The sequence below is a fragment of the Spermophilus citellus genome, assembly GCF_964194105.1.
Source record: "Spermophilus citellus genome assembly, chromosome: 1".
NCBI lineage: Eukaryota > Metazoa > Chordata > Mammalia > Rodentia > Sciuridae > Spermophilus > Spermophilus citellus.
This window is the reverse complement of record NC_138182.1, coordinates 110,925,343-110,948,230: the sequence shown is the minus strand read 5'-3', so window position 1 is coordinate 110,948,230 and position 22,888 is coordinate 110,925,343. Positions and strand designations below refer to the sequence as shown.

The following is a 22,888-nucleotide window of genomic DNA, read 5'->3' as shown; positions in this document are numbered from 1 at the left end:
TGGGGCATCTGAGCTACAGAGAGCTACACAAAATAACTGTGATGCAATGATAAAACACAGATCCTATAGAATTGGATTTGCACCAAGCATAAATGATACATCTTCAGCAGTTTGAAGAAAGTCTTCCTGGGCTGGATGTGCTGTAGGTATTTTGCTAGGGTTTCTGTATGAATAGTTAAAATGACAGACAAGAATTTCTAACTCCTTCTGATAAGATTTTTAAACATGTAACTTCCTTTGTGAATGAATGATATACTTACAATCTTTATATCCTGAAAATACAGATAGATGTTTATAGTATCTTTAATTTCATGTTTGTCAGATAAAAAGTGATTTTATACTATCAATCACAATAGAATCATTCATTGAGTTTTCTAATAATATGTTACACAATAATGACAAAAACTACATATGACTACAGTGGCAAATGGTTATATAGTGTGTGTTATGGATTTAATCAATGTCAAAAAGGTAAAGGAATAAAAATTACAAGGTTCCAAATAAATTCAGGTCTTTTGTAATTTTTAAAATTACACTCAAGACAATATTCTCTAGAAATTATACTTTTCACAGAACTTTAGTCCATATGATTATATTTACTAAATTAAGTTGCAAATTCATATAAATATTAAGGATTTCCATGAATTTTAAAGAAAAACTGATCTGAAGCTTTATTTTTTCCATTGTAAATGGTTTTAACACTGAAAGATAAAAAAGGGGAAAAAAAGTTCTTAGTTATTGGATATCGGAACAAATCTGCAGTCATTTACATAAGGAAACAAATGAAGTGAGCACTACTCTCCTCCTAGCCACCTGCCTGGGAGGAGCAGTTCACATTTTCATGGACCATGGATTAGGAAGATGGAACCCATGTAGCCCCACATTTTCTTGGTGCTGAAGAGGCAAAGAAAACTGATAATCCTGTAGAAATAGTTAGAATATGTGGGGAGTGGGTATATATGAGAGAATAGGGAGCATCATTGGGAGATGTGTCTGAAAGATTGCTTGGGGTTCTCCTTGGGTCTTTGGCAAGATTCAGCTATGCATGCCAAAGAGCACAAGATTCATGTAGAATTTTTCATGCACCCATTGAAGATGATCAAAAGTACAGGAACTTTGTTAGATTAGATTGGAGTTTTCTCCCAAACCAGGTCAAATAAATCTTCCTGAGGACTGTGAGGCTTCCAGTTGAGAGAGCAGAATGGAGAGACATTAAGAATAATACTTAGTGTCTGGAGGAAGAATTGTTCCCTAACACAAAAGAGACAAAAGGAATAAAATATACAAAGAAAGCATTAAATCAAGCCTAAAAATCAAAACAATCCCTAATAATTTTAAATTATCATTATAAAATGTATACTCAGAATCCCTCAAATGCATCACTCTGAATATTAGAAAATATAAAAATTACAGTATATTCAAAAGATCTAGAAAGTATGATTCATAAACAATAAGCAGTGCAGAACCAAGTTACTGTAGACATTCTCTTTCATCCTTTGTCCCAAGGATACTCATGAACAGTCACTGTAGTGACTTGCTCCTTGTCTAAGCTGTTCTTCTTTGGTTCACAGACATTGTTAAGAGGATGGAGAATGAGATATGCTGAATCCATACTTCACCTCCAAGTCTTAACATTGTCTTCAGTTCTAACTTTTTTCAATAAGCTAATACTTTTCTTTCTTTTAGGATTTCTGTGGTTAAAAAAGTGCTCCCTTCAATATGACCTCCCACAGACTCAGGAACAAGTCTTAGTTGAGCACAATCTATAGAAATTATAAATATTATGTAGCATGGAGCTGTGGGTGTAGCTTAATAGCAGATGACTTGAGTATCATGTGTGAGGCCCTGGGATAAAGCTACAGCAATGAGGAAAACTAATATATCAAACAAATAAATAAAATACCAAAATGAATTTAATACATTTTACTTTCTTTCCTTAACATGCATTTAAAATGTATGATTTCTTCAAATCACAACTACTTTAAAGTATGCTTAGCACATTATCATTCTTAGAAAGTAAATATTATATTATATTTGAGTACTATTTATTGAGTTGAACCTAAAAGAAAATATTTTACTAAGTACTAATGACAAACCAGAATGCTAATTATTTTGAAAATAATAAGCTCAATTTTTGTAAATGTTTCTCCTGCAGCTAAATACCAAAAAGTGCATATGTGAGCACTACTAATATAGGAAGTAATCAAGTTTCCAGTTTGATGTATAAGCTGTATGAAAAAGAAAGCATAAATATATTTCTAATCTTTATTTTGCAGTTATGATTGTGGAATCTTGAAATTAATACTACTTGGTAACTGCAATTCCTTTAATTTATAAGATTATCTTTAAAAAAATAACTTTGTTGTATCTTTTTCAACTAGATTTTTTTTCTTGCAATGCACTCTGAAGCACCTGGGAATCACAATAACTCTTACATGAAGATTAAAGACTTTCAGAGTATTTAAGTTGTTTGAAGGTACAGACATATAGAACATCTACTATTTCAGTATTTAGGAAAATTTGCTTTTTATGTCTTAATTTTCTTTTTGTCAACATTTTAGTCAGTTCAACTATTTTAATCAGGAAATGGATAACTAGGTAAGTTATTTCACAAGTGATTTTCAAATATTTCTCTATGTATGCTCATGATGAACATCTATCCTTATCAATACTTGTGAGATCACCGGAATGCCTATTAAAAGTTAGACTTTTCTTCTACTTTGGAAAAGTGAGCAAAGAAAATCACTCCACCATAGTCATGATATTACAGGATTATTCATTGTAATTATTAACTGGCAACATCTAAAAAGAAATTTGTATCATGGGCAATAATTTATTTTTTTTTTAAATGGCATATTATAACCAAATCCTTTCTTCAAATCTCATCATTAGTCACCATTGATTTAAGTTTGTTTTCCCATTGTTGTGAACTTGCTACCTCACCCAGCTGCACTGACAGATGGTTGGTGACTTTCTTACGATTATACCTTGAGTTACTGCCAAGTATAATTACAAGGGATTTGGGGTATTCATAAATACCACTGTGATGCACTAACATTAATGTAGCATTAGCAAGGTTTTTGAAACCTTAGTGCACAGTATATCTAAGCTTAATATCCTTATCAATGTACTTGGAAAATATATTTTAGATTACATAGCTATTATGTCAGCAGGCAACTAACTAAATGGTAATCTGAAAGTAATAAACAGGGGTCAGAGTAGAAGCAGGGGATATAACAACTGGTGTCCTAAAGGATTAATCTTAAACTCAGTGTTTTATGATTTCATCAATGTCCATAATGATGGAATGGAAAGTATAAAAATTCTATTTGTAGATTATGCCACATTAGGCTGTTTCACCTTGGATGAAACAATTAGAATTACAAGTATCCTTTATAAAGATAAGAAAGAAGTTATGACTAATGGGGTGAAAGTTAATATAAAATCTCTATGGATAATAGATAATCTAATAAATTCATGATGGACAATTGTTGGTTCTGTGATGTTGTAAAAGAAAATAAACACCTCATGGGTTCAAAAACAGATGTGTTGTGGTTATTTGGGACACAAAAGTCTCTGAATATGAATAAGGATATTGCTCAATGGTAGAATGCTTGCCTTGCATGTACAAGGGCTTGGGTTCAATCCCCACCACTTGGGGAAAAAAATATCTGAACAAAGCTGATTATAGAACACAGAGTAAAATGAGGCTTGTTTATTAGTAAGTCTGTTCTTTTTAGAGGTCTTACTTTGATTACAAAATATATTAAAATAATATATACTTAAAGATTAAAATGTAGATTTTCATAAAGAAAACAAAGTAAGAAGGGCACACTGCACACACTTTATTAAAATGCCTTTAAAATGCATAACAGATATTTTAAAAAATTCATTTCTGTGTGAATGCAAAGTTATGGTGATTCCATGTAAGATGGCAGTGAAAAAAATTGTATTAATAAAGAAGTCAGGGATTGAAGTATGCACAAACATGGGCTGAAGATGAAAGAATGCTGTGATTCCATAGTTGCAGTGATACTTGAGAGACATTCATTGCTGAAGAGAGCCCCTGGAGAGTGTACTGAGGTATCAGATCCATTCTTACTTACAGCTCTTCCTGTTGGGTGATACAGAACACAGATCTTTCCCTCCTACAAGCAGGGAATGTGAATCTTACAAAAGATGACCGGGGGTTCTAAGGAGGGAGCAGTAAGAACTGGGAAGTAGGCAAATCAGGGATGACAAACAGGAAGAATAATTTTGAAAGGGGTGGAAAGATAAGTTCCAAGATCTTCATTTGAACTGATCAACCAGTTCATCACACTCAGCCACAAGTGCAGCCCTTCTTCCAGTTTCAAGGGAGTCGAGAGTCAGTTCCATCTGCTCCTAAGAGAATCCATATCTGCCTAGTTAATCAAAGGTAAACACCTCTTCCGATAACTATCTCTGCATATTATGATGTTAAATTCACCAGAGCACTTCTTATCACTTACATCACCTAGTTTGTTTACAACAGATACACACAAACACACATAAGCCACACAAACATACTACATATGGGGAGATGTGTATTTTGAAATCATTCATAATTATTTTTTTCTTCAAATATTAGCACATTTTTAAAATTTTAATGAGGTTGGTCCAATTAATGTTGAAATAGACCATGGGACTTTTAAAAAATATATAATAAAAAACTTGAATGTCAAAGGAAAACTATTAGTGGGGAAACAATAAGTTATTGAACAATAGGGTTTCAAAATATTTGGATCTTAGTAGGAAATAGGGTTTCATGGGACTGCTGTAACCTAAAATGCTTATGAAAGGCAAATAAGTTAAACATTAAAAAGCTAATTGTTCAAATTTGAGGTTGAAATAATGATCATAAAAACCAAAGAAAGCAAAAAGTAGATAACAAGATAATGTTTCAGGAGACAGAAACCACAACTATAAATAATAATATTTGATTATTTACTATTTATAAATTAGTTATTAATGAGTTATTTGTTAAGGGAGCAAGAAGAAAACAGAACATTCTCTAGCTATAGGAGTGAACCATCTCAGTACAGTCAACCTTCATCAGAGAGACTATGCTTGAAGCCATCTCTGGATGACAGAGACAGTATGTAGGCTTATGCTGGTGGTCAGGCAGCCAAAGGGCTTTGCTGACCACTGTGGTGTCAGTAAAGCTCATGAGAATGTTGCTTAGGAAAGGGTTTTGACCTTGTTGGAAGCCATCTTTATGAGGGGCCAGGTGAAGGGTGAAATGGTATAGAGTAGGGGAAGGGCTTCTGAACTCTTACTGTGAAGCTGGCCTGGCATTTTGCAGTAAAACTGCCCCTGCTCGCACTGCTAAACATGCTGGGGGCACCCACTGAGGGCACCCACTGAGTGTCTCCCACATGAAAACCAATTATCTGCAAGAACCAGAAGTGAAAAAGCATATTAGAATCTATAGTTCATTCTGAATTGTACCTCCTTTGCCTTTTGCTCACAGAGTTTGAGACAGAAAGAGAGATTCCAGTATAACAAGCAAGACAATAGAGATTGGATTGGAGCTAAGTGACAACAGGTGAATAACTAACATTTTTAAGAACTGCAATCAATTAAATAGTGTAGAGAAGATAAACAGAGCTAAACGTTGCTTCTCTAAAAAAAGTTAATAAATTTATTGCAGGATTGATTAAAATAAGAAAAGAAAGGTTAAAATAAATATAAATAAAAATCATGTATATGAAGAGTTATACAAGCATAAAAGAACTTCTTTGAAAATGGTATATCAATACATATGAAACAAAACATAAGATGTTCAAACATCTGCAACAAATAAAATATAAAAATGAATCAGAAGAAAATTAAAGGAATTGAAGCAATAGTTTATTGATTATGATATTGATAAATGGGTAAATCTCAAAAACTTCAAAATAGGAACTACTATTATAAAAATTCTTCTCAACACCTGGTAAGGAAGTACATATTACCAAACCTATGCTGTGAAGTGATTTCAACCTAACAGAATACAGTAAAAGAACCTTTAATATTTTCTCCAGTTTTGTTAATAGGAAACTTCAACTCTACCTCATTCATGGTTGTAAGTGCTGATGTCATGATCCTAAAAAATTGGTACTGAAGTGTAGCAATATTTTCAAAATAAACTTTTAATTATTTAAAATTATTTACTACATCATAGTTACATTGGGATAAAGAAATGTCAGAGATTTATAAATTCCCTTTACCATATCATACATTAGAAAAATTATATGATTGTTTTATAGATAAGCAGAAGGACTTGATGAAGCTTACCATATTTTATGATAATAAAGTTGTTCTTAATTGTAGCAAATAGCAGCTACTGAAAATTAGTATAAAAATCATTTCTGAAAGAGAATCTATGGAAATAATTTAAAAATTAGAAACATGAAACAATCTGACATTATCACTGGTTCTGGTCTACACCTAAGTGCTAGCCAAGGAATAGGACAGAAAAACAAACAAACAAACAAAACCCTATCATATAGGGAGAAATGAAACAATAACTCTACATAAAAAATCAAAATGGATATATAAAAACATTAGAAATTTTAGAAGAAAATGTAGGAAATGTCATAGTTCCTTAACTTTCTAATAGATAAGAATTTCTTGCATAAGATAAAAATGCTAACCTTACAAGAAAATATGTGAAACATTACTAAATTAAAATTAAGAACTCTATTAGGTTTTAAAAGTAAATATGTTAGAAACTAAAGTATGAATAAGATTTGCAATTTAGTGGAAAATATAAAAATAATTTTTATAAATCATTAATAAAACAAAAATCAAGCTAAAATGGGAAAAAACTTATGAAGAGATTTTAAAATGAGGGAAATATATGTGATCAATGCACTTGTAAAACGGTGTTATTTTAGCAATAAGGAAAATAGAAATATATTACATTATAATCAAAACATTACCAAATTATATGTAATTTGATAATATAAATATTTCTGAGAGCATTTGGATTACATGGGACTTCAATGTAATTTAAAAGTGATATAACTATTTTAGTAATGATTATTGAAATTTGAATATTTGTATACCTCTCTATAAAAAATTTATCACTTATTTTACAATTGAGAAGAAACTGTAGTAGCAATATTTTAAAAGCTAGATACTGGGAAAAATAATGAACATTTCAAATCAACTGATGAATGTGTATAAATATATATTTAGTTTTAAAAATGAATAAACTACAGGTACATGTGAGCATGGCCATATAGTCATATACAGGAGACTATACTAGGTGTGTGTGTGTGTGTGTGTGTGTGTGTGTGTACTGGTACACCATATAGTATATGGACTCTACAAATATATGAAAAGACATATATATTATGTATAAAATATGATAAAATTATAGTATACCATTTTTATATTAAACGTAAGAATATATACAGCACTAATGCATAGTATATGTGATAAAATATAATTTAAATAAAAAAATATATAAAAACTTTGAATAGTTTCTATTTCCAAGAGAAAAGAAGATGGAAAAAATGAAATGATGAAAGTAATTGATATAAGTAAACAGGTATGTTTGAAAATGTATTTGTACATGTACATCATTAAATAAATGTTAAAATTTACATATTTTAATATCCATATATAAAGAAAAACATTTAACACTGATGCTCAAATTACAAAATAATAATATACTCATTGCTAGGTATTAAATGATACAGAATTATCTGTCCAAATGATCTATAGAAAAAGTATTTATCCAATATCTTCCAAATCCATATGTGATGTTGCTGTTGCTCAAACTATTGTTGGACTCCTTCATTCTTTATGTTGTTGTTATATTAAGAAACTTGGAAAAATATAAGATGTTTTCCTATTTTAAAAGTAAGAAAAAAACCTTTGCATTTTAATTTCTTAATATTAATTTAAAGACTTATTTATACAACTCTTGAATCATTCAAGCACATTTTAAATTCAATTTTTCGTATAATCACTAAGAAAAAATTAAAAATAATTGTTATAGCTCAGCACATTGGTGCACACCTATAATTCTAACAACTCGGGAAATGAGACTAGAGGATCACAAGTTTGAGGCCAGACTCAGCAACTTAATGAGACCCTATTCGTTATATTAAACCATTATTTATATATATTGTATGTGTTAAACTATTCTGTATTGTTGGCATATCTCATAATATTAGAGGCAGAACATTCATTTTATTAAGATATTATTCATTACTCTTATAGATAATTATATATTTAAAAATCTTACATAAGTATATATATGTGCATGTATGTATATTATATATACTTAATTTTTCTCAAATGTTTATTAAAATTCAACTCATCTTCTAAAGTAACATTTCATATGGATTTTATTTATGATTAGCAAGACAAAATATTGAATGTTTGCTTTGGCAACATATTCAAATCTCGAATTTTATTTATTTATTTGATAATAATTTTATCAATACATCTTTAGAAATATTTATATATACTTGTTTTTAATGTTAGATATAAAGATGAAGGAGTGAAAAATATCTGAGCATTTATCCAACTTTGTGTTAATTTCTCATCTTGTAACATAAGATATCTCCTCCTTCATCATCTCTTTTTTTCAGTTTTACTGCACTCTGAGTCATAAGTTATGGTTTCAAAATGCCATAGGGCTTAAAATACAAGGCATAAGTCTCTTAAAGACGACATGAAAAGCCAATAGAACCTTACAGTTGCATTCTAATTCCTCTCAAGCTTTATGCTGATCCTTTAATGTTCAGTCATAGGGTGAGAATTGAAGATAGAAGTAAATGTAAGGCTAAGGAATATGAAGAAATTTTAGCAGCTACACATTGCTGAAGAGGCAGAGTTTTAAAACTCCACTATTGTAGACACTTGACATAATAAATGGGTTTTCATTTAAATTCCTAAGAAGCACAATATAAGAGTATGTATGTATTAACAGATGGCAATCTACACCCCTGGTTAAGTTTGATGGGAAAATAATAATTTCTGTATGTGAAAATACAGAAATAAAGGTGATTGTTTGATGATTTTGTTCCTACATTCATTAACTCATGCATAAGTATAGAACAGAATTCAGTCAATACAAATCAAAATTTATTTTTTCTTCTTACGAGAAATAGGAAGAAAAATAAAGCAGGAAAATTAGAAACATGCAATTATGAAAAGACACACAGATGATACAAATGTTAGAATGGGCACACAGAGATTTAAGATAACTGCTATGCATGAGTTAATGAAGGTAGAACAAAAATTAACATGATAGTGGTGGCTCCTCATCGTCATGCAAAATAAGATAAGAAAAATGTCTAAATGCTTTACCTGGGCAGGAAATACTCAATATCATCCTGTAGGATATTGTGATGCCAGAGAGCAAGGTTGTGTTAAAAAAATTAAAAAATAAGCAATCAACACACACACACACACACACACACACACACACACAAATAGGGATAGGTCAAAGGGATAAAGGAGCCAACTGTAAGTTCTACCAGTGCTAAAGCTGGACAAATCTTAGCAACAAAATAAAGTAATATTGGATAATAACTACAGCATAAAACAAATATCCTTAAATCCATGATGATACAAGTAAATGTTTATATAAATTACAAAATGGGGGCAGAGGGACATGTGTCCTAATGACATGGGTGGCAAATGATTTTGTAGATACTCTGCTTTCAAGGAAATGTGGTGTAACTCTCCACTGACTGATACAGCTTATAGTGACTTCTTTTCAATAAGTACATTATAAAAATAGTTTTATAGTGCAGAATACTGAGAAATATTACCTTAACCAAGTAATATCTTAACATAACACCAACAGTTATGTTGATAGTATAAAATCTTAAATAATCAAATATATCCTCAACTGACTACCAAAACAAAACCAAATACAGAAGTTTCAATATTCTTTAAAAGTCAACAGAACTCAGAAATATAAAGTGTAACAAGTACATTGGCAAGCATCTTTGCAAATATTATGAAAATACCAATTCTACTCAGGAGAAAAATCAATCTATAGACATAGAACCAGAAATGAGGGAGATGATGAACTTTGAAGAAAGATGCTTTGTAGGTATGCTCAAGAGTGAAAACATGTAAGTAATATAAAAGGGAAATCAATCGAACCACTGGAGGTGAAGATATTGCATCTGAAGTGATAATATCATTGGAACAATTTAACAGCCTATATAAGAATTGTGGAAAAAAGATAATTGAAAAGGATTGAAACAATAGCAACTACTCCAGATAAATACAGGTTTGATGCTTCAGTTATGATGGAGTAATTGCTGTTCAGTTTGCCCTTCCTCCCTAAATATCTAGAGAATGGGATAATAATCAGTATTAGATGATAATCTTCTGAGATTAAAGAACCCTACAATAGCACTAGGTTCTGACTGGAGACACATTGAGAACTATGTCAGGGGAAGAGGATCCTAGATAAAGAAAGGGTGTTTCCAGAATAAGATCAATACCACATTGGGGAAAGCGTAGTTGATGAAATGTGTTGAATCTAGGAGAAAAGAGAAATATAGTTCAATAAATATATTGTCTCTCTCTACTTTTGGGGATAATTTTGATAAGTAAAATGAATGAAGGTATGAATAATTTCTCCAATTGAAAAAGTAACAATTCAATATCCATTCTATTAAGTTAAAAGAAGTTAGTTTTTTCATCAGTAATGTAAATATTTTCATATATATATATATATATATATATATATATGTGTGTGTGTGTGTGTGTGTGTGTGTGTATGTATGTATATATATATATATATATATATATATATTTCTTATATATTATAAAAAAACACTATAATAATGTTTTTCAAAAATTAGAGGCTCTAATAAGATGACAGGCAACAGCACATGTGTTATACCAGTGCATCAAATGCTTGCATACTATAATGGTATAGAATCAAACAAAATCTGTTTTATTAAAACTAAAATATACAGGACCATTGTCTATTTTAATTCTTCATTCTTATCCAACAAATTTTTATTTTATCATTTGTTACCATATATATGTGTATATGTGTACATATGTATATATCTAATTTATCATGACACAACATACTTAGTACATAAAATTACCCTAAAGTTACAAAAAAAATTGGATCAGTGACATTCTAATGTACTATATAGTAATACTGCACTAATCATGCGTATTTTCCAAGGAATAAATTTGTTATTCTTTTTTTCACTCTGTTTCCCACGATTGAAACTAAGGTCTCATGCATGCCAGGCCAGTGTGGTACCTTTGAGCTTTATCCATAACCTTCTTCAAATGATACTCTTATCACCAATCTAGCATAAAATGGAATTGATATTGAATGACTACAGAGAGTAATAATATGAATAAATAAAATGAGAAAATGTAAATGTTTTAAAGATAATGAAGAGTAGACTAAATTAAAATGAAGGAAATTACACTTTCTATAAACCATTAATGCAAAGTACATAAAATAAAATGTGTGAACCTGACAAAAAACAACATTGTGTAAAATTGACACAAAAAAATTCTGGACAAATTTAGATTTTGATTCAATGAGAATTTTGACCTGGTGAAAATGATAGCAACAAACATAATTAGCCATTAGAAAACAAATAGTCAATAATATTTTCTATGATCAAATAATGAATAAGTAAAATTTTACTTAGACTATCTATCTAATCCCAGTAAAAATGGTGTCACTAAATCACCATAATTTTAATAAATTAAAATAATTATGTATTATAAAACCTATCAAAATTATTTAATTCAGTGGAAAATTAATAATAAAACCCCCAAGTATTTGCTTTCATATACAAAGATTAAAGATTTAATGAAATGACAAAAGTACAGATGATTTATCCTGTATGCCTTTTATTTATCATGTCCTTCCAGGCAGTTTGAGTGCCAAGCTGTAAATACATAGTATATGATCACATCCTAAATATAATAAACAGATTCAATTTTCTCTTTAAGTTTATAATGTGATTTTAGCATAAAAAATAAAGTCTATATCTTTGTTTTTAATCATGACGTAGATAACTGAGGGAAAGGTATTTTTGCATATTTCACAGAATGCAAAACTTACAAAATAACAGCTATTTAATTTTGCATTTGTTCTGTATTGTGTTGCTCCAAATAGTGTTTGAGGTTCTTTTTTTTAAAATTTATTGTTGGTTGTTCAAAACATTACATAGTTCTTGACATATCATATTTCACACTCCGATTCAAGTGGGTTATGAACTCCCATTTTTACCCCGTATACAGATTGCAGAATCACATCGGTTACAAATCCACTGATTTACATATTGCCATACTAGTGTGTGTAGTATTCTGCTGCCTCTCCTATCCTCTACTATCCCGGCTCCCCTCCCCTCCCCTCCCCTCCCATCTTCTCTCTCTACCCCATCTACTTGAGGTTCTTTCAATTTGTAAAAATTAACTTTTAGCTCTAATGTCAGATATTTGAGGTCTTCATTGTTTATAGCCATTAAAGAAGACATTTTAATATAATCCTCTCACATTTTCAATTTTTATGTTTTATTCTTGTATATTAATGCTAGTGGACAAACCACTAAACCGATGTTTATACTATTACTTGTTCACACCCAAACCTGTTGCATTCCTGTCAACATGTAAATTTCACAAGAATCCTATGGTTCCCAGAATTCTAGAATGACTTTGATGCTTTAATAAAGCAGGTATTCATTTTTTATTTCTATGAGTTAATAAATTCAATCCTTGGGCTGGGGTTGTGGCTCAGTGTCAGAGCACTTGTCTCGCACATGTGAGGCAATGGGTTCAATCCTCAGCACCACATATAAATAAATAAACAAAATAAAGATATGTGTCCATGTATAACTGAAAAAAAATTAAATAAACAAATTCAATCCTTATGTATTTGAACCTATGTTCACCAAAAGCATCTTTGAATTTTTTTGCTCTAATTTTCAGTCGAACTACAACATTTGACATACATCAGAACTTTGAATTACCTTTTCTTCATTTACTTTGGAGTACAAATCAATAAAGATCTTGCCCATTGTATTCCAACAAATTAGCTGCTGAAGAAGTCAACAGTGATCTCCACACAAATAAAATCAATATTCAATTTCTATCATTCATCCTAACCTGTAAATATTTTGACAAAAGATCGTATGCTTGAAACTTTCTTTGCTTGCCTTCCATTCCCAGTCAGTCTCCTTTAGTAGCTCCTTAGGTTTTATATTTTAAAGTTAGATTATCCAATCAGTACTTTGATCAATTTTGTGCAAATTTACACTCATTCCCAAGGTTGTTTCATTCATCTACAACTTTAAGTATTAATCATTCCTGGGTACTTCGCCAGGGCCCTACCTGGTCTGCGTGAGCTGCTGATGGAGCATCGCGTGCTGGAGGAGGAGGCCGCCAGGGAGGAGCAGGCCGCGCTGATAACCAAGACACCCTACTTTGGGACAGCCCTGCGCCTGCCCAGCGCCAGTGCCCGTGAGGCCTCCGGCCGTAGCCACTCCCTGGACCAAGACCCTCCAAGTGTCATCAGCCCCTTGAGTGAGGCCTGCAGTGAAGGACAGTGCCCTCCCACAGCCTCCACATGGGAGGCTGGTGGGAGAGACCAGAAGCCCCTGAAAGAGCCCAGTCTGTCTCCATCACCTGCTAGAGACTCAGGGCCTGCTCAGCAAGCGGGGTCGTCCAGGCTGGGGCAGGAGGCTCCTTCTTGTCACCCTGAGCAGGGTTCTGCCCCCCAAAAGGGCTGTGGCCCACTGTCACCACAAACTCATGGCTGTTTGCCTCCAGGGTCTGTCAAGGAGATACTTCTGGAGCCCCCCTGCACAGCCCAAACAAGCCCCCTGCCAGGCTCTGAGAAGGAGCCTGGCAGCATCTCTCGACCTGGGGGGCCTTGGACCAGCTCCTCCAGCTCCCTGGAACCAACCTGCCCCACAGGCATGGAGTCCAGCCCTTCCCTGGACACTGGCAGCCTGTCTCAGGAGGCTGAGCATTCCCCTGACCCAACACCCCCCTTACCAAGGCCTCAGGAGCAGGCCACCACCCGGAAGTTCTCCCTGGGGTACCGTGGGGGCTATGCGGGGGTGGCGGGCTACGGTACCTTTGCCTTTGGTGGGGATGCAGGGGGCATGCTAGGACAGGGTCCCTTGTGGGCCAGGATGGCCTGGGCCATATCCCAGTCCTCCGAGGAGTAGGACGAGGCTGCAGTGGGAAGCCCTCAACCCCAGGCCGACTTGGGGCCAGTGCCTGAGACCAGAGGGGCTACCCTGAGGGCTTCCCCAGAGCTGACCTCGTGGGAGCAAGATGGGCAGGTGTCCCTGGTGCAGATCCGGGACCTGTCAGGGGATACAGAGGCTGCCGACACTGTGTCCTTAGACATTTCAGAGGTGGATCCTGCCTACCTCAACCTCTCTGACCTGTATGACATCAAGTATCTCCCATTCGAGTTCATGATCTTCAGGAGGGTCCCCAAGCCCTGGGAGCAGCCAGAGCCGCCCTCTCCTGAGGCTGAGGCTGGGGAGGAGCTGGCAGAGTTCCCTGACGCTGCGTGGCCCTGGCCAGGGGAGCTGGGCCTTCGAGCTGGCCTGGAGATCACAGAGGAGCCAGAGGACCTGGAGGCACTGCTAGGGGAGGCTGCGGCCAGCAGAAACCACAAGTGGTCCCCCTCCCGTGGCCTATTCCAGTTCCCTGGGAAGTGTCTGCCACTGGAGGAACCCCTGGAACTTGGGCTGCGCCAGAGGGTGAAGGCTTCCATGGCTCACATCTCCCGGATCCTGAAGGGCAGGCCGGAAGGTAACCTCCTCGTCCTATCCCCTGGCACATCCCTGCCCCTTAGGATCACTCACCCTTTCGTGCTCAGGGTCCTGCTGGGCCCCCCCTCTGGTGCTGTTGCCCCTACCTCCCAACTGCATCCACAGCTCTACCTGAGTCCTGGGGGCACCTCTGCTGACCTGAACCTGCCTTACTGGGCATGTGAGGCCATCCTGGAGACAGCTGCAGGGAGGGCACCTGGGGAGAGGGCAGCCAGGATCCCAGGCCTCCCCCACTGTAGACCCTCTGACCCAGGAGTCTTATGGCCCCACCCTCAGTGACCTCAGACCTTCTGAGCCCAGTCCTGTGGCCCCAGATCCTCCTGACTCCAGGTCTCTCCTGATCTCACAGCAACTCGACCCTAGGCACAGCTGACCCCAGCTTCCCTGACCCCTGAGCTGCCTGGAAGTCCCAACTCCAGAGCAGCCTCTGTGACCCCCACCCTCCTGACCCCGGCCTGACCCCGGCCCCAAGCAACCCCCTCCTGCACTGTAGGCCTTAGAGCCCCCAACAGCCCACTGCTGAGGGAGGTGGGAAGCAGGTCCAGCTTGTCTTCACACCCCAGTCCCTGAGACCTGGGCCTGCTGGGAGGACAGGCAGTGTGAGGTAGCTGGTGCTGCCTGAGGACAGACCTCCCTACTGAGACCCTTCCCCCTCCTCCTGCAGGCCTGGAGGAGCCCCCCAGAAAGAAGGCAGGCCTGGCTTCCTTACGGCTGTCAGGTCTGAAGAGCAGGGACCAAGGTGAGCAGGCCCCACTGGCTCAGGGTCCTCTCCCAACCACCATGGTGCCTACACCAGAGGGGCAAGCCCCCACCCACCTATGGGGCTTAAGCCCAGAGGCAGGCTGGGCATCGGGGCTGAGCAATCTTGGAGGCTTCCAGGAGGAGGCAGTGCTGCGTCCTGCCCACACTTTCTGGCCTGGACTTCCCTCTGAAGGCTCTTCCTGCCTCCTCCTCAGCACCAACCTTCCTGAGAGAGCTCTCAGATGAGACCGTGGTCCTGGGTCAGTCGGTGACACTGGCTTGCCAGGTGTTAGCTCAGCCAGCTGCCCAGGCCACTTGGAGTAAAGGTAAGGGGCTGGGATACAAGCAGGGCAGCAGGGGCCCTCACTGTCTAGGGGAAACTCAGATCGGCTCTGTGCTGTCACAGATGGGGCCCTCCTGGAGAGCAACGGCCACCTCCTCATCTCCTCCACTCTGAAGAACTTCCAGCTGCTGACCATCCTGGTGGTGACTGCTGAGGACCTGGGCATGTATACCTGCAGTGTGAGCAACCCTCTGGGCACAGCAACCACCACGGGCGTACTCCAGAAGGCAGGTGGGTGCGCTCTGCTAGAGGTCCCTGCCAGGCCAGGGAGGCTGGGCTGGGGGTGCTGAGCCTCGTTTCGTGAGCTGGACTGGGCCACTCCCTCAGCTGTGGGGCTGTGGAATTTGGGGTTCAGGAGGTGACCACAGGTGCATCTGAGTTACCGAGCAGTCCAGTCCTGATGGGCCGGGCATTGCATGTGGCTGCTGTGGGTGCCTTCTGGACTGTCCAGGATCTTCAGGGTTTGGCAGGAGGCAGGAGACTGACAGGAGACAGATGGAAGGCAGGGGTGGGGGAGCAGCGTGCCCAAGAAGGAGGAGAGCGGTGTGGCAGTGTTCCAGCCTGCTGTGCACCCTGCTGCCAGGAGCTGGCCCGAGGCCTCTGCTGGCCAGGAGGCGAAGCTCCCTGTGGAGGGTGCCACCTTGCCCTCCAGTGGTGCAGGAGGGAGGAGCCCCATCCTGTTTGTGTCTTCATCAGAGTCCAGTCAGGAGCTGAGTATGCAGTGCCTGGGGTGTGTGGGCAGCTGAGACGGCTGCTGGCCCAGTCTGGAACTTGCAGACTGACCTCAGGCCCTGTACTGGGGCGTTCAGCCAAGCTTAGAAACCAGGGCAAGGCCCCCCGACCAGAGCCTGGGCCACTCCACCGAGGCCTGAACATACCCTGGCGAAGGGCTGGCCAGGAGGGATCCTGGTGGGGAGGGCTGGGCAGACATCTGACTGCCCACTAGGGAAGGAGGCACACCCCTCCTCCCATTGCTTTCTAGGACCTCACCCACCCCAAACAAATGGCACTGGGAGAGGGTGGGCTTAGGAGCCTAACGTTTGCCGAAAGTAAGGGAGGGTGAGGCAGGGACAGCTAGAAATCAGCCCTGGGGGTCAGATGCTGACCCAGACCATGGGTGGCCTCTTGCAGAGCGCCCCTCGTCTTCCCCACGCCCGGACATCGGGGAGGTTTACACAGACAGAGTGCTGCTGGTCTGGAAGCCCGTGGAGTCCTATGGCCCTGTGACATACATCGTACAGTGCTGCATAGAAGGTACTGTGTGGGCCCTTTGCCCTCTCTCCCTGGGGCCCCTGAGGCTCAGCATGCCCCCAGGGTCAGCATGGAGGGCCCTTGCCCACAGCCTGCTCTGTGTCCTGGGGAAGGTCTTTCCTCCTTCCTCCCCAACTGCCTCTTACTCCATCTGTGACCAGGTGGTACCTGGACCACTCTGGCCTCTGACATCTTCGACTGCTGCTACCTCACCAACAAGCTGTCCAGGGGCGGCTTGTATACTTTCCGGACAGCATGCATCAGCAAGGCAGGAATGGGCCCCTACAGCAGCCCCTCGGAGCAGGTCCTCCTGGGAGGGCCCCGCCACCTGGGTGAGCCACTCCTGGGCAGCCAGTGGATGGGGTGGCTGGCAGATCAGAACTGGCACCCTCCTGCCTGTGGACCCTGTGGTGGCCACTGCGGACCCTATGGTGGCCACTCCTGCACTCAGCCAGCATTCAAAGCCTGCACATTCTGGGGCCCTCACCCTTCAGCTCCCTTCACTCACCCACACCCACTGGTGCCACCCCAAGAGTTGGCAGTGACTTCCTGGGTGCTGGGTCTGGGTTGGGTGGAAGAGTGGTTTGATGGATCAATAGTGTCTGTTGTGGGCCTGGGAAAGGATGGTGTGATGCCATGGCGGTCCCAAACACACTTATGATGAGGGCTTTGTTGTGTCCTGAATCCAAGTTCCCTTCTCCCCTGCAAAATGACCTGAGGGAGCAGAGGCCAGAGCGGGCACTCAGGCAGGGCCACTGTCTGGTGTCTGAGGAGGAGTGAGGGAAGAGGAGGGGAGAGCCTGCGTTGGGATCCTCCTGAACCTGTCACCTGCCCCTCCCTAACAGCCTCTGAGGAGGAGAGTGGCCAGGGGCGGCCAGCCCCGCCTCTCCCCAGCACCAGGAACTTCGCCTTCCAGATGCAGATCCGGAGGTGCAGGGGCCTCTGGGGACAGCGGGTAGTGGGATGGTTCCTCAAGCTGCCCTGCTGGCTCTTGGTGCTCCCACCCCCACATTCCCATGCTCAGCTCAGAGCCTCTTCCTTGTGTCTGGCTGCTGCCCCTGCTGAGCTTGGTCTCTGCTGCTCTGAGTGCATGGGGGCCACTCAGGTCCTGCTGTGTCTCTCTCCCAGGGGCCGCTTCAGTGTGGTCCCACAGTGCAGGGAGAAGGCCAGCGGGCGGGCCCTGGCCGCCAAGATCGTTCCCTACAAGCCTGAATACAGGGCAGCCGTGCTTCGGGAATACGAGGCGCTCAAGAGGCTACGCCACCCACACCTGGCCCAGCTGCATGCTGCCTACCTCAGCCCCCGGCACCTGGTGCTCATCCTGGAGCTGTGCTCAGGGCCCGAGCTGCTCCCATGCCTGGCGGAGAGGTGGGGGCAGAGGGCTGGGTGGAGGGATGGGTGGACAGGCAGATGACGCAGGGTTCTGGGAGGGAACGCCAGGCCTGCCACCCTCCTCCGCATGCCTGACCCCGAGCTGTGTCAGAACCGGGTGCCTTTCCCAGTCCACTGCTCCTTCCCTGTGCACATGCCCCCTCGGGGCCTGTCCTGAGCCACCTCTGCCCCCAGGACCTCCTACTCAGAATCCGAGGTGAAGGACTACCTCTGGCAGATGCTGAGTGCCACCCAGTACCTGCACGCCCAGCATATCCTGCACCTGGACCTAAGGTCTGAAACCATGATGGTCACCGAGTACAACCTGCTCAAGGTTGTGGACCTGGGCAATGCCCAGAGCCTCACGCAGGAGAAGGTGCTGCCCTCTGACAACTTTAAGGACTACCTGGAGACCATGGGTGCGTGTGTGGCCACTGTGAGAGGGCAGGCATGGGCGCCTGACCTGTTGGGGGGGCAGGAGGAAGCCCTCTCCCTACCTGCTCTACTCTCCCCTCCCCTCAACTCCACTGCAACCCTCCAGCCTCACACCTGAGCCCACCCACCTGGGCCCACCCTCCTGTGCCCATCTGTGGTGCCCACCTACCTGACCTCTCACCTGTGCCCCTCCCTCTGTGCCCACCCACCCATGCCCCTCTGCAGCTCCGGAGCTCCTGGAAGGCCACGGGGCTGTTCCTCAGACAGACATCTGGGCCATTGGTGTGACAGCCTTCATCATGTGAGCCCTTCATGTGTCTGGGGAGAGAGGTGCTAGATGGGCAGGGCAGGGCTCCATCTGTCTGAGGGTGCTCTCAGAGCCCCCATGAATCTCCATGGAGCCATCCAAATATGACCTCAGAGTCCCTGCACCCCATCATCCTTCACTGGTGACCTTGGAGTCCCTGCACCAAATCATCAAGGGTAATGGAGAGCTCCCTGCGCTTCCTGTCCTCTCAGGCTGAGCGCCGAATACCCCGTGAGCAGCGAGGGGACACGCGACCTGCAGAAGGGCCTGCGCAAGGGACTCATTAGGCTGAGCCGCTGCTACGCGGGGCTGTCAGGTGGAGCTGTGGCCTTCCTGCGCAGTGCACTGTGCGCCCAACCCTGGTACCGAGCGCCCAACCCTGGTACCGAGCGCCCAGCCCCACCCCGTCCCGCCGCTCTCGGGCTGCTCTAGGCCCGCTCACCGACCCTCCCTCCTCCCCAGGGGCCGGCCATGCGCCTCCAGCTGCCTGCAGTGTCCCTGGTTGACCGAGGAGGGACCCGCCGCCTCCTGGCCAGCGCCAGTGACCTTCCCCACCGCACGGCTGCACGCCTTCGTGCGCGAGCGCGAGAAGCGGCGTGCGCTGCTGTACAAGAGGCACAACCTGGCCCAGGTGCGCTGAGTGCCAGCCCTGCAGAAGCGCGTGTGTGGAGTCGCTCGCTGGGCCACGCAACGCACAGACGTACCAATAAAAGTGCGAATCCGACTGAAGTGTCTTCTGCCTCAGGGAATTCCGCCGCTCAGGGTTCCGCCTCCCCCGGGTAGCTGCCCCCCCCCCCCCCATGCAAGGCGGGCTTGGGAACAGTTCCCTGGGAACCTGTGCGCTCTCAACCCTGTTGAGGTCGTGTGCACAGCCCTCACTTGTGTGCGTTTATACTAGGACGCCTTAGTTCTGCTTCATCACAGGACCCCACACCCTGGCCAATTGCCTTCCCCGATGCATGCAGCTCCGCCCATTGGACAGTGCATCAATGGCAGTTCTTGAACAAAACCGCGGAGAGGCAGAGGGGAGTTGCTCCCCACAGCAGTCTGTGGGGTTTTCACCCCGCATGTGGCGATTGCTGGCTCTCAGCCATAGTGAAAAGTAGATTGACATTCCAAAAGATGGACAGTTACTACAACAAAATACCTGGGATAATTAACTTTATGCAGAGATAAAATGTATTTGGCTCACGTGTTAGAGAATCCAGGCCATGATGGATTAGCCAGTGGTGAAGCAGCACATCACAGTGGAGAAAAACCCTTGAGGTCATCAGCCAGGAAGCAAAGAAGAAGAGGAGGGAGCAGAGGTCCTACTGTGGATGAGAGGGGAGTACTGTAGAGGGAAACAGAGATGCATGGAGAGAGATGGCAGGATGACAGGAGTGATAAAGTGAACAGATGCAGATACAGGAGACCGAGATCAGAGACAGGTGCAGGCCTAGATTCAACCAGAGACTGAGGGCTTCACATGGGTCGGTGACTGTGGAAGACAGAGCAGGTGGATATAGACATGGATGGATGGATCGATATCTAGACTGACAGATAGTGGATGGTATGGAAGACAGACAGACACACTCACGCACACTCTCTAATTTAGAAACCAAGCGGTTTTCAGCAGTTTTCATGTGCTCACCGTTACCATGGAGTTCCCAGGGACAGGGGATTCTCAGGAGCAGAACCAAGGATGACAGCAGAAGCCAGAGCAGGGCATCTGAAAAGCAAGGGCTGCCCTGTCCTCGCCCAGCCACTGGCTGCAGAGCAGCGTCCTGGCCAACGGGCTGCAGGTGCAGGGCCTCTCCCGCCCAGTGACAGCCAGCACCTGTGTTGAGGCAATGAAGCTGCCCAACAAGGTGCCCCCAAGCCCATCAACCTGCAGACTGCAGAATCACAGCTGATGGATTTTTGGAGCCACACAAATGATTTCTGTGGTGCTGGGAGAGTCTGCTCAAGACGAACACCCATGTGCAGGAAAGTGATGGTCCTTGCAGAAGCTCGGCTGCCCTTGTGTGGGATCGGGTCAACACAGATGGCTGAGTGGCATAGTGCTGGCCACAGGTCTCTGCACAACAGGACAGTGAAGGGACAAGGTGCCAAGGTTCGTGGCCGGGGGTTCTTGGGGAGAGGCAGGTGCCATGGAGGTGCAGAGGTGGCCTCGAAGCCTGGACAGTGCCAAGCAAGAGCTGGACAGCAGCCAACAGGACGTCCTCAACACTAATGTTACAAAACAAGTCCCCAAGGATGTGGCTCCTGGGAGGAAGTGAGCAGTATTTAGGGAGGAAGGAGGAGCTCAGCCTGAAGTGCTGGAGGGAGACACTGAACAGCCACGCTACCACTGAGGGGACATTCAGGGACCTGTGAACAGCAGGCAGTGGACGGTGTGACTCATGGGAAGGGGCTTTGAACAGGGCCAAGCAGGAGGAGCTGGGCCAATGGTGGTGGGCTGGATCATGTTCGCTGGCAGAGGGTACATATGGGGATCCCACAGGGCGTCCCACGCAGTGTTGCTAACAGAGCCGTGGTGAGAAGCCCTGGGGTGTGGACCAGGGCAGGCGGCAGACAGTCAGGCTGTGGGGTAGGTGGTAGGGCATGGGCGGGCAAGCAGAGGATGCTGGCGGCAGGCTGGTGCCTGCCCTCGCAGTCAGGAATGGCATGGTGGCCACACGGTACACTGGTCTCTGTGGAGAAGAAGAAATAGTGTGCAAACCTGGCAGGAGGATGGAGGAGTAAAGCGTCCTCAGTTCACCCACATCGTGAGCCACCAGCCCCACCCTCACCTCTGCCCTCAGCTCCAACCTCACATGAGTTTGTCAAAATGTTTTTAATGAATCACAACTTACTCTTAGCTATACAGCACATACTTCTTTTATATCCTTTTCTCCCAGGGAAACCAGCTATCTCAAGCCAACAGTCCGAATGGAGCAAGGCTAGTATTTTGTGATCTTTCCTGGTTGGCTTACTTCCAAGCAGTCATTTGGGAGAGAGAATTCAGCTCTGTTAAAGATTTTCTCAGAAGGTGATATTGTCTGCCAGAAGAAGAAGTGAGCCCCTGACCATTCGCCTCCTAATCGTCGGTCTCCCTATCTGGTCTGTTTTGTGTTGCTAAGAGCACACCTGGGAGTGGGTGACATGGATGGAGGAGAAGGCTCCAATCGAGCTCCAGCATCGGCCAGGCTCGCTTGCTGCATCACCACATGGCAGAAGGAGGCAGGGCAAACAGGAGAGGGGATGAACTCACCCTCTCAGGATGGCGCGGACCCTATGTTCTCAACGCCCACCTCTCTGCTGCACACGTTTTCCCGGGACGAATGTTCAAACCAGGGTACTCTCAGAACTCGAGAGTGTTCGGTCCCTTTCATGGGGAGCCTTAGGGTGTTCCTAGCTAGGACAAGCTTTTGCCCCCTTCACAAGAACCCCAACAGAAGCTGTGGTCATGACCAGAGTCTCCAGAGCCCGGTTTGCCGAGAGCGGGAACTCCGCACCTTTCTCATCTTGGTGACCCTGTGGAGAAAGCTCCATCACAGGCTGCCTGTGTTTGTGCTAGACTCTTGCTAAGAGGCGTGAGCAGAGGAGTGAGTACCTTGTAAGTCCTGGAGGGTTCTTTGCTCAGTGGTTGTAAGGATTCTT

The 22,888-nt window shown here is 43.0% G+C and overlaps 1 protein-coding gene across 1 annotated transcript; it reads left to right on the top strand.

The window, feature by feature from the left end:
- Positions 1 to 13,376: 13,376 nt before the first annotated feature.
- Positions 13,377 to 20,006, top strand: LOC308646230 (obscurin-like; the record flags this gene model as incomplete). The annotated part of the gene is made up of 12 exons (XM_081288893.1): positions 13,377 to 14,087; positions 14,199 to 14,796; positions 15,481 to 15,555; positions 15,773 to 15,883; positions 15,964 to 16,131; positions 17,032 to 17,154; positions 17,313 to 17,483; positions 17,997 to 18,519; positions 18,718 to 18,941; positions 19,183 to 19,258; positions 19,477 to 19,626; positions 19,727 to 20,006. The coding sequence occupies 12 exons, from the start codon at positions 13,377 to 13,379 to the stop codon at positions 19,902 to 19,904; spliced, it is 3,108 nt and encodes a 1,035-aa protein (XP_081145019.1). The 3' UTR covers positions 19,905 to 20,006.
- Positions 20,007 to 22,888: the final 2,882 nt, after the last annotated feature.